Here is an 11,144-nt window from a genome sequence, read left to right as displayed (position 1 = left end):
TTGGCTACGGCTCTTCTCCAACTATGACCACCACCGAATCAAAGATCATCCCCCGAGCTACGCTGGAGCCCCAGTGGCATGTTCCTGGGGCGAAAGAACCTGGCTACATCCGCTACCTTATTAACTGGGTGGGCGGCCCCGAGGGACATATCAATCCGAATAAAAGCGTCGCTGCTATCAGCGAGCAAGCAGTTGTGGGCTTGATGCATCTACCTGTGGGGCAAAAACAAAAGGGCATTCACTACCACTCCGTCGCAGAGATATATATCATTCTAAGGGGTGAACTAGAAGGTTACGATGGAAATGGCCACATCACTCGGGCCGGGCCGTTGGATTGCATGTATATCCCAGCTGGGGTCCCACACGGGGTTCGAAATTGTGGTGTGGAGGACTGCGATCTCATATGGGTTCATGATGGTGTCGAGAGAATCGGAACCTCCGTTTATTACTTCGATGGCGAAACTCCGACCATACCTCAGCTGGACGAAATATCTATCATTCCGTTTGCTCAACTTGATCCGAACTACATTTGCTACAAGGCAAAGGAACCTGACCTTCAGCGATGGGTGGTGAATTGGGTGGGAGGCCCCGGGGAATACACAAACTTCAACCCTGATACGGCTGTCACCAGTGATAAAGTGGCTATTGGAATGACCATTTTATTGCCTGGCCAACAATCTGTACTGCACTCTCATACCACGCCTGAAACATATCTGGTTGTACGGGGAAGGGGATTCTTGCATTTGAAAGGAGAAACCCACGAGCTTTCGGAACTTGACGGTGCTTATATTGTACAGGGAGAGCTTCATTACATTCAGAATCATGGACAAGACCCACTGTATATTCTTTGGGTACACGATCAACCCGAGTTGTCCGAAGCAACGAAGTACATCCCATAGCTCTATAGTCTAAATTAAAATGACGAGAAACAAGAGAATTGATGAGTAACTGAGTTTGAAGAGTTCCGATAACTTCCTTCAGCTTTCCACTAGCAGCTCTTTCGGACATTCGGAATTTAACACACCTAGTCGATCCTCTTCGGTGAGCCTGAGAACCGGAAGAACTAACCGGCTGTGACCCGTACAGTGACTTCGATTTGGGTAATTCAAAAAGGGATCCAGGAACAGTCAGGACCAGGCTTGAACACAATTCACTCACCATCCATTAAATCAACCCACACCTGAACCATGCCTACCGCCATAGTTACCGGAGCCTCTAGGGGAATTGGGCGTGGAATCGCTCTACGCCTAGCCTCGGACGGCTTTGATGTTGTTGTCAATGACATTGTCCAACAAAAAGATCATATCGAGAATGTCGTATCTGAAATCGAGCAAAGTGGAAAGCGAGCTCACGGGATTGTTGCGGATGTTAGCAAACAAGCCGATGTCGAGCGTCTCATTTCTGAAACAGTGAAAACGTTCGGGCAATTGGATGTTATGGTTGCAAATGCCGGTATTCTGGAAACCACGTCCCTTTTGGAGCTTACAACCGAGCAATGGGACCATGTTATGGGCATCAATCTCCGTGGTGTCTTCCTTTGCTATAGCATGGCCGCTGGACAGATGATCAAACAAAAGACCAAAGGCAAACTCATCGGGGCTTGCTCAATCTCTGGATATCGTCCCAGCGGCAAGGCTCCTGCCTACTGCACTAGCAAATGGGCAGTGCGTGGTCTCACACAGACAGCCGCATTAGAGCTGGGTGAGCATGGAATCACAGTCAATGCGTACTGCCCAGGATCAGTCAAGACTGATATGTCTACGGTTTTTGCTAAGCGATTGGCTAAGGAGCAAAAGGACGCCAACGTGGATGAAGCCTACAAAACATCCTCTCATCGTAAAAATGCACTCAACCAGGAACTATTCCCGGAGGATATTGCGTCGCTTGTCAGCTTTTTGGCTGGCAAGGATTCAAATGCGATGACAGGTCAGACTATGATTTGTGACGGTGGTAAGTCAATGTTCCCGTTGATTATCATCGAGATTTGGGCAGCTAACATTCCCCAGGCATGTACTTCACCTAGTAAAAAATATGACCTCTTGTTCTGATCTTTGCAATTTATAACGATATAACACAGCTTGCTTTGTCCATAGGAGCTTCGCTAGATTTTTTTGCGAAGGCAAATATATTCCAAGAGGGCTTCACGGAGATCTATATCCCATCCTTTGTAAAATCCGACGAAATCCAACGGCTTTCACTTAAGTAATACATTAGCCTCTATATCTGAGCTATTATTACGGAAGGAGTTGAGGGAAGAGACGGTCTGCCCATCATATTTAACGTAGTCCAGACTGTATCCGGCCTTCAATGATGATCACAAGAGAAGGGTGTTTATCTGCAGTTTCATGCATTGAATGCCACGAGGATGATGGATTTTTATTTAGAAATTGAATCTCTCATTGAAATAATGCAACTTGTAATTTCGAGCACAAGTGGAAACTGATTCTTGGGGCAAGGAAGAAAAATTATCATGAAAATCTATCAATAGGTGGAGCAGAGTAATTGGGGGCTGTCCGGGCTGATTCCATATTCCGCGAATTCCGTAGCGTGAACACCCCAGTTCTAGGGATAATCGAACAATGCTGAAAATATTAGGTATAATTTCGGCTATATATATTCAAAGCCTGAGATTGCATAGCATGAATGCCCCCCCTCCCCCCGCGAACACAATGGTCGATATTCCCGCCGTGGGTGTTTGGGAGCTTCTTTTTGAACAGCGCCAGAAAGCCTTTCCAGAGCACCATGGTGGGTAACTCCTCACATCCAGGCAAACTTTGACCAAGCTCCTCTATTTTCTCGTGATTATTGATGATTTGATCCAGTTATTTTTCAATCGGTGGATGGTAAATCATACACCTATCAGGATTTGAGAGAGCGAGCGAAGCGATTCGGCACTGCATTACGACAATGCAATTGGAATTGGACCAGGAACGATGTCCTTATGGTAATGTCCCCAAACTCCGTCGAGATTCCGGCAGTCATTTGGGGGTGTCTATATGCCGGGGGAACTGTGACGCCTGCCAATCCGGACTTACGACCAGCCGAACTACACAGGCAGCTAGTGAGCAGTAGAACAAAGGTTCTGGTGGTTCACCCACAATGTCTCAAAGTTGCTAAAGAAGCCTTTCATCTTGGACAGCTTGACAATATTCGTCTTCTAGTACTAGAAGGGAATCTCCAAGAGGTCAAATCGGTTACTGAATTCATCGACGCAGTGGAAGGAGAGAATCATGGTAGTGGCAAATCCCACATACAACAGACCTGGACTCCCATAAACCCTGCAGTTGATATTGCATATCTGGTATATTCTTCAGGGACTACAGGGTACCCGAAAGGAGTCATGATCTCACATCGCAATGTTGTTGCAGCTGTCATGCTTCAGTCTGCCGTGGAGAGTATGCATATTCACTGGGATAAAGACCGGATACTGGCTTTGCTTCCTGTGTACCACATATATGGTGCCGATGCCCACTCCTTTATAAACGAATGGTAACTGACCAATTTCTAGGATTGATATGTCTTCTGCATCTTCCGCTGTGGCTAGGCATCTCAACTTTCTTCATGGAGAAGTTCGAGCTTCGTACCTTTTGCCGCCTCGTCGACGAACATAATATCACGCAAACATATGTGGCACCCCCAGTGGTGATCCATGTAGCAAAAAGCCCTATTGTTGAACAGTACAATATGAAGTCACTGCAAATGATAACTTCTGGAGGGGCGCCCTTATCTACTGGTTTAATCAACGAGCTCTTTCACAGGCGTGAACTGCCAGTAAGACAGGCTTACGGACTGTCCGAAACGACCTCAGTGTCTCATATCCAGGCAAGTTGGTCCACTCATATTAGCAATTTATACTGATGTCTTCAAAAGCGATGGAATGAATTGTCAACGGGAATTGGATCAAACGGCGCACCCTTGCCAAATCTGGAGACCAAGATGATGCGATCGGATGGCTTTGCAGCTGTTCGGAAAGAGGAGGGGGAACTGTGGATTCGCGGCCCAACTGTTTTTCTTGGTTATATGGATGACCCTGGTATGACTGCCACCTGCTTAACCAAAGACGGATGGTTTAAAACGGGTAAGTTGAATCGATCTTAGCGAAAAGAATATTTTTGCTGATTGGGAGAGCGAATGTATAGGGGACATCGGGTACGAAGATGATCAGGGTAATCTCTATATCACTGACCGAGCGAAAGATATGATCAAATTCAAGGGCTATCAAGTAGCTCCCGCAGAGCTGGAAGACGTTCTACTTACTCATCCGGCCGTCGACGATGCAGCAGTCCTTGGAGTAATTAACCAGGATATTCAGAGCGAGGTCCCGTTGGCCTATATTAGGTTGCAGAAGGGATGGAATAAAGACGAGGCAACCGCAACGGAGATTCTAAATCATGTGAAAAATTGTGTGGTTCATTATAAGCAGTTGCGAGGTGGCATAATTTGGACACAGAGCATCCCCAGAAGTACATCAGGCAAGATTCTGAAGCGAGTCTTGCGTGATCAGGCTGAAAGTTCAGACAAATTTTCTCGTATCGGGGCAGTTGATTATGGCAAATATAGAGCAAAATTTTGAGAGTTTTGACTGAATTGATATTTTTGAACTCGGAAAATTATTGGCGGCTGCGAAGGGGCATAGCGGCCAAAGCTCAAAATGCTTGATTTTTATAATATATAATCAAAGTAAAAATGACGGAAATATACCCCTTCGGGGAGCCTCTCAGGAGGCGTGTGCCTTTTTGGGTTAGCGGTTAAATGGGCTGTTTTTTCCATTTGTCATATATGACTCAATCAGGCTTAGCTTTACGCTGTAATTCAGACCTCTTTTAATACCGCTCTGGACTATCCATGGATGTATGAAGCCATTCCCACGAACCCATGCCCACTGTACAAATCCGCATTTTCTACCGAATCTAGGAGTTTAGAAAACCCTCCTACCGTATAAACTGTAGTTCTTCTATCTAAGATTCTTTCTGTACTCTGTAGAGTCGATCAAAATCACGGATATTTCCGATCAAACGGACACGATATATATAACTAGCAGATACCTACGTATCCAGTCATCATGGTGATAAACTGAGCAATAACACATGATCTATAAGCGAGAGGGAACCCACTGAGGAACCCTTTTCTCGGAAAATGCTTTCAATCCAATTTTGAAGTTTTCACCCATCTTTAAAGACTGAAGGCATTGTTGCTCTGTAATCTGCGTAGCTCGCTCGACACTACCACTTTCCAATGATTGTCTTAAGCCTGCCCGACTGACAATAACGGCATCGGGGGATTTACTAGCGATTAAAACTGCAGTCTCGATGGCCTCAGGAACCACAGATTCATCGCTCTTTGAAATCTTGTTGATCAATCCCCAGGAAAATGCCTCCCGGACTGATATATGATGGCCAGTAAGTGCCACCTCGGACGCAATTTGTGTTCCAGCGGATCTCACAATCCGAGAAAGACCACCAGCTCCAGCGTAGAGGCCGACATTAACCTCGGGAAGCCCAAGTCTTGCATTTGGGGCTGCAAACACGATGTCTCTGTACTATTGATTAGAATCAAGAATAACATCCGGATGGAGTATTTCGTACGAGTTGAGACATATTTCAAATCCACCTCCCAGAGCAAGTCCGTTTACAGCCACAATAACCGGCTTCTTTCCCAACCTGCGAGATAGTCCGGCGAACCCATTTAAAGGAAGTGAATGGTTCGAAGGACTATCTGAACTGACCGACTTTCCAAGTTATTCTTTCAGATCTTGACCAGCGCAAAAAGCAACTTTCCCCGCGCCCGTTATTACAGCCACACGCAATGTGGGCTCTCGGTCTAACCATGTGAAGATGGCGTCTCCTTCGAGATGGCCTTGGAGAGGAATAGAATTGTGGGAGCTCTCACGGTTTATTGTAACCAGCAACACATGGAGCTGGAAACGACAAAATGAAGGTTGTGGATGAGGGTGGTTGGGTCACGAATAGGTTCGCCATAATGAATACGTGGCCGGGAGTGGAGAGTGATAAGTGGGGCCCTGGGGTATATATGATTTATGAATGAAATCTTAAGGCGAAGGAAGGTTCCTGATTTATTGGTAGCTTGGCTGGGGACTCATCAGCAACACCCTTGTCATATTCACTTCATTAGTGGCTGATGATGCCGAGCCGCCCCCACTGAGGCTAAGCCAGCCCGGGAGGAATGGAATTGGTTCGGAATTGTCGCAATGCCAATAAGCTTCGGTATTCGACCATTGGCACTGATATTTTATTTCCATCTTAGCACACATATTGTGATCCATTGCCCATTTAGTGCGACGCACTCATCATCTCATCCCATTTTCGGCCATTACCGGATTATTTCACATTTCACAGCTTAACGGCTCCCCTTGTGTCTTCATCGACTTCCAGAATGGAGAATATTTATCGGTCCAAAGTCCCTCCCTATACTGTTCCAGAGAATCTATCCCTGCATCAATTTCTTACACAATACAACCCTGATATTTGCCGGCATGATGACATTATTTTGGAGGACCTGGCGCTTCCGCTCAAACGCTTGACCTATGGCGGTCTTAGAACGAAATCGGCTATTGGGGCAGCTTCGCTCCAACAACAATTTCAGCTTCAACCTGGAGATACTGCAATCATCTATGCCACCAACTCAGTCGACTACTCCCTCTTTGCACATTCCATCATGTGGATGGGATGTGTTATCGCGTAAGAGGGCAATTCTGTCTGCTGGTTTGAATGACTTTTAGCTCACCTCATTTAGCGGTGTCAATATCGCTTGGTCTGGAGCCGAGTTAGCTCATGCTATAGAAACCGTCGAGCCAAAAGTTATCGCTTGCGATGCTAGTCTGAGACACAGGGTGGAAGAGGGGTTGCGATCAGTCACTGGCCTCAAACACGTTCCTCGGATTCTGATTCTTGGCGAACAGCCTGGAAATGTATCCAAACCCCGAACCCCTCCTGGAGCTGAAGATCATATTGCTCACTATCTGAACAACCATAGTTCCCACGATCATTCATTGACGAGCCCCCTCTCGGGAGTATCCCGCTACCACCTTTCGATCTATCAATTGATGACAGCCGTAAGCATGCTTGCCTTATTCTTTTTAGTTCAGGGACAACCGGATTGCCTAAAGCGGTCCTCTTGAGTCATTTCAACATCATTGCCCATCTTCTCTCCGCCCGAACCAGCGATGCACGACTCAACGGTTCTTCATCACGGGAAGTATTTTTTGCCCCATGTGAGTATTCCCCTTCTTGACCCCTCATGATGACTTGCCTTATGGAACAGTGATTAACAGAACCTTGCTGTGGAATCATAGTCGCTCATATGCTGGGCGCGCTAGGTGCCATTCTTGTACCACCATTCGTTGGTTCCTATGTCGGAGTCATGAAGGAATTCGAACTTCAGGATTATATCAAGGCTTGTGCGAAATCCCGCGCTACTATACTCAAGGCAGTACCAAGCGTGGTAGTCGCTTTTGCTCAACATCCGCTCGCCCAAAAACTCAATCTAACCTCAGTTAACAACATATTATCTGCCGGTGCTACGCTGAAGCCTGAGGTTGTTGCAAAACTACAAAATTTGCTAAAAGGGGTTTCCTTTGTACAAGGATATGGGTGAGTACCAGACGGAGAAGATGCGGAAAATCATTTTATTTCCCACCGTTTACGGGCAGATATTAATGAGCAATGGACAGGATGAGCGAGGGGGCTATTTGCAGCCTTCCTCCGCAAAGATCAGTCGAAAAATGTGGAAGCGTAGGCAGGTTGTTCCCTTGCGCGTGAGTCCTTTAACAATACTTTTTTGCTGCTCCGTTCTTTCTTTAATTTTTTTTTAATTTTTCATTAGAGAGATTCGTGTCGTCGATGAGGATTACAACGATGTTGAGCCAGGCCAAGCGGGAGAGGTTCTGCTCCGAAGTCCAACTGTTTTTATGTACGTCCCAAACACTTCCTCTGTCTCACACGTCTCTAAAGTCGACTGCAGGGGATACAAAAAAAACCAGAAAGCAACTCAGGAGTCATTTCATCAAGGGTGGCTCCGTACTGGTGATGTGCTCTCCATTGACGATGATGGATTTCTCTGGTTCCATGAACGGCGAAAAGAACTCATCAAGGTGAAGGGGTAAGCCTGGTCCGAAAGACTGATACGTGATCCATTGCTGTTGCTGACAGATGTTTGTAGTCATCAAGTGGCCCCCTCGGAGCTGGAGGGAATTCTTGGGTCTCACGATCTAGTCATTGAAGCAGCTGTGTGCGGCTACTTTGACGCCGACCGTCAGACCGAGTGGCCGATTGGCTATGTGGTTCTGGCGCCATCTGTACCACAGACTGAGTATTCTAAAACCTTGAAGGCAATCCATGTCTGGCTTGACAACCAGGTGGCTAGCTACAAGCGCCTTCGAGGTGGCTTGCACTATATTGATTCTGTACCAAAGAATCCCACCGGAAAGCTCATGCGTCAGAATCTTCCGATCAAATTAGCTGAAAAGCGCAAGACAAAAATTTGAATCACCCCGCGATTATGAATTATTTATGCGTTGATCTTCGTATTTGGTTGGCAACTTCTTCACTTTGTTCATGCGCATTTAGGAATGACCACGAAGGTGCCAAGGATCCAGAGTACTTGCTCTTCAGGGCTGCTCAGAAATTACATCTAGCCGATCACGCAACCGTTTTGGGCGTTTTAACGGAAAGGTAACATTGACCTGGACTGGCCAAATCACGTATTTTCTGGGCTTCAGGGGCCAGATTCCGCTCAGGGCAGAAAAGAGGTGGTGTTTGAAGGATCTACCTGTGACTTCAATATTAGAGTGATATTGTTTGTGCAATCAGATAATATGAGATATTCCAAAGTGTATATACAACGGAATGAATGATCAGCTGAATTCTCGTATATTATTGGGAAAGAAGAAGGTTGGATCAAAGGCAATAGTCAATGATCTGTATTGATATTTGAATAAGGGTAAGTGAAAGAAGGTGATGGTCTTCAGGGGAGATTTTCTCACAATTCCGCACGTAAATGCGGAACAACAAGCCTGGTACGCAATATGAAGTATCGATCGACAGGGTCTGTAATTTTTGTAAGACGTCAGAGCTGATTACATGCAGTAGTTGTCTGTTGATATCGCTGTTTTTGTCTGCCCTGTATGACATGCCTATCCGGTCGTTCGCATACGTAGTTGGATGAAATGTGAGCCTACCTTTTTTTCGGAGGCCAGAATAACGTACCATAGAGTTTCCAGAGTAAAGCGCCGCTGCAGAGATTCAAAAATAAAGTATTAAGAAAGAATTTGAAGGCTTCAAAAGAAAGAGCACAGACAATCAGCCAATTCTTCATCAAGACATGAGATTGTTCAAAATAATCCATTGGCTACTTTCAAACATATTTTTCAAGTCGGGTCTTCATTTCCAAATAGACACACAAAGTATGCTCTTTCACAATTGTGACGCTCTCTTCTTCGACCAGGACTCCTCCTGCCTGATAGCCAAATCAGTCAAGATTTCCTCACTTCCACCACCAACGACAAGCATCCTCAAATCCCGGCTAATTTGTTCTACGCGAGCACCGATACCACTACGTTGATAACCAGCACCACCAAAAATTTGTTGCGCTTCACGGTTTGCCAGTTCCAAGAGGCGACCACCCTGAACCTTGGCTAAAGCAATACGTGCAGACAAATCATCCATCGCACCATTGTTCACCTTAACATGATAGGCCAGCTGCTCGATCCATGCCCAGTGTGCCTCCAAGTACCTTGCGATCGTCGCAAGCTTGGCACGAATGATTTGGTGGGACATCAAAGGCCTGCCAAAAGTATGTCGGTCCTTGGCGTACTCATAGGCGTCTTTGAGACATATTCTGGCCAAGGAATTCGCGTTGACAGAGATAATAAGTCTCTCTCGGTTGAAATCTGGTGAAAATTAGCATCGAGCTCTAAGGTGCGAATTCTCAAACTGGATTAAGCGCGAGAGAAGAACTTACTTGTCATCAGAGTTTGAAAACCGTGGTTCTCTTGGCCGATCAAGTTCTTTACTGGAACTCTCACATCTTCTAGTGTAACCCACTGGCTATTTGAGGCGTTGGAGCCGCTGTTTTTGATTTTTCGCATGCTTATGCCTGGGGAATTTGTCTCTATAACAAGCACAGAAACACCTCCAGGTCCGGAACCACCAGTTCGAACTGCCGTCGTCATGTGCGTGGCTTGTGCCGCACCAGTGATCCATTTCTATGGGTTTATCAAGTCAACAAATGTTACCAGCACGCCAGATGAGGCCATGGGAAAGGGTATCAGGGATCATATACCTTGTGACCATTCACGATGTACCACTTTCCTGTTGAGTCCTTCACTGCAGTCGTCTTCAAGTTGGCAAGATCGGAACCACCGGTGGGCTCTGTTGCCGCGAGACAAAAGCTGACTTCCCCAGTCAAAATGCCGGGCAACCATTTTTCCTTCTGTGTCTCGGTGCCAAAGTGCACTATAGGTGGAGCACCTATCGCCGACGAGCCACTGAGCCCAGTAGGCACACCACCATAGATCTTAGCCATTTCGGCTTTCAACACAATAAAATGGAAGATGTCCCATTCTATGATTTTACAAATTAATTTGTTGTCCACAAAAGCTCAAGGTCAATACTTACCATGGTATGGTATACTGCAGGGCAGAGGCACTCCGTTCCGGTATTCCGGTGGTAAATCTTGGAAAGCGAGCCCGGCGCGGATAAATTTGACACTGTCTTCTTTGGGAACATTTCCATCCTCCTCCCATTGCTCTGCGTACGGTTCCACATTTTTTTCAATGTAATCACGCACGTAATTTCTCAACGCTCGATGACTATCATTGTAATACGGGGATGCCAAAGCATTATACCACGCAGGCTCCGCGAAGGGCGTGTAGCTTCCAAAGGGTTCGATTATACCCCGTCTCTGTGATGCACACGGCGACATGACTGGTATCAGGAGTGAATAAGATTAAGATTCTTATGGCCTCTGAGTCGGGGAACTTCTGTTTATAATGATTGGAGACCCTCCCGTGTCATGGAAGCAAGCGGAAGAAACAAAGCAAACCGAATGTGATCAACACTCATTCAGACGCTAAAAAGTGTGGCAAGGGGAGCAAGCAAAAACAGGCTGGAACTTTTAGCACTCCC

At 46.2% G+C, this 11,144-nt stretch overlaps 6 protein-coding genes across 6 annotated transcripts; 4 read left to right on the top strand and 2 right to left on the bottom strand.

Annotated features, from left to right (window-relative positions):
- Positions 1 to 23: 23 nt before the first annotated feature.
- Positions 24 to 899, top strand: PENARI_c005G04574 (uncharacterized protein; the record flags this gene model as incomplete). Its single annotated transcript, XM_022629718.1, has 1 exon — positions 24 to 899. The coding sequence occupies one exon, from the start codon at positions 24 to 26 to the stop codon at positions 897 to 899; it is 876 nt and encodes a 291-aa protein (XP_022490055.1).
- Positions 900 to 1,187: 288 nt separating this feature from the next.
- On the top strand, positions 1,188 to 2,093 carry PENARI_c005G10666 (uncharacterized protein; the record flags this gene model as incomplete). Its single annotated transcript, XM_022630013.1, has 3 exons — positions 1,188 to 1,950; positions 2,007 to 2,022; positions 2,078 to 2,093. 3 exons carry the CDS (start codon positions 1,188 to 1,190, stop codon positions 2,091 to 2,093), a joined length of 795 nt encoding a protein of 264 aa, XP_022490281.1.
- Positions 2,094 to 2,947: 854 nt separating this feature from the next.
- Positions 2,948 to 4,388, top strand: PENARI_c005G06275 (uncharacterized protein; the record flags this gene model as incomplete). The annotated part of the gene is made up of 5 exons (XM_022629796.1): positions 2,948 to 3,395; positions 3,509 to 3,771; positions 3,871 to 4,078; positions 4,140 to 4,323; positions 4,382 to 4,388. The coding sequence occupies 5 exons, from the start codon at positions 2,948 to 2,950 to the stop codon at positions 4,386 to 4,388; spliced, it is 1,110 nt and encodes a 369-aa protein (XP_022490356.1).
- A 704-nt stretch (positions 4,389 to 5,092) lies between these two features.
- PENARI_c005G00517 (enoyl-CoA hydratase/isomerase family protein) lies at positions 5,093 to 5,597 on the bottom strand (the record flags this gene model as incomplete). The annotated part of the gene is made up of 2 exons (XM_022629543.1): positions 5,093 to 5,539; positions 5,586 to 5,597. 2 exons carry the CDS (start codon positions 5,595 to 5,597, stop codon positions 5,093 to 5,095), a joined length of 459 nt encoding a protein of 152 aa, XP_022490418.1.
- A 796-nt stretch (positions 5,598 to 6,393) lies between these two features.
- PENARI_c005G11496 (uncharacterized protein) lies at positions 6,394 to 8,503 on the top strand (the record flags this gene model as incomplete). Its single annotated transcript, XM_022630047.1, has 6 exons — positions 6,394 to 6,698; positions 6,754 to 6,928; positions 6,994 to 7,231; positions 7,313 to 7,610; positions 7,843 to 8,118; positions 8,179 to 8,503. 6 exons carry the CDS (start codon positions 6,394 to 6,396, stop codon positions 8,501 to 8,503), a joined length of 1,617 nt encoding a protein of 538 aa, XP_022490621.1.
- A 928-nt stretch (positions 8,504 to 9,431) lies between these two features.
- On the bottom strand, positions 9,432 to 10,941 carry PENARI_c005G07621 (acyl-CoA dehydrogenase family protein; the record flags this gene model as incomplete). Its single annotated transcript, XM_022629863.1, has 4 exons — positions 9,432 to 9,907; positions 9,979 to 10,222; positions 10,300 to 10,580; positions 10,635 to 10,941. The coding sequence occupies 4 exons, from the start codon at positions 10,939 to 10,941 to the stop codon at positions 9,432 to 9,434; spliced, it is 1,308 nt and encodes a 435-aa protein (XP_022490387.1).
- Positions 10,942 to 11,144: the final 203 nt, after the last annotated feature.

This window comes from Penicillium arizonense (assembly GCF_001773325.1).
Source record: "Penicillium arizonense strain CBS 141311 chromosome Unknown PENARI_contig005, whole genome shotgun sequence".
In the NCBI taxonomy this organism is placed as follows: Eukaryota; Fungi; Ascomycota; class Eurotiomycetes; order Eurotiales; family Aspergillaceae; genus Penicillium; species Penicillium arizonense.
This window is presented reverse-complemented; position numbering and strand designations above follow the sequence as displayed.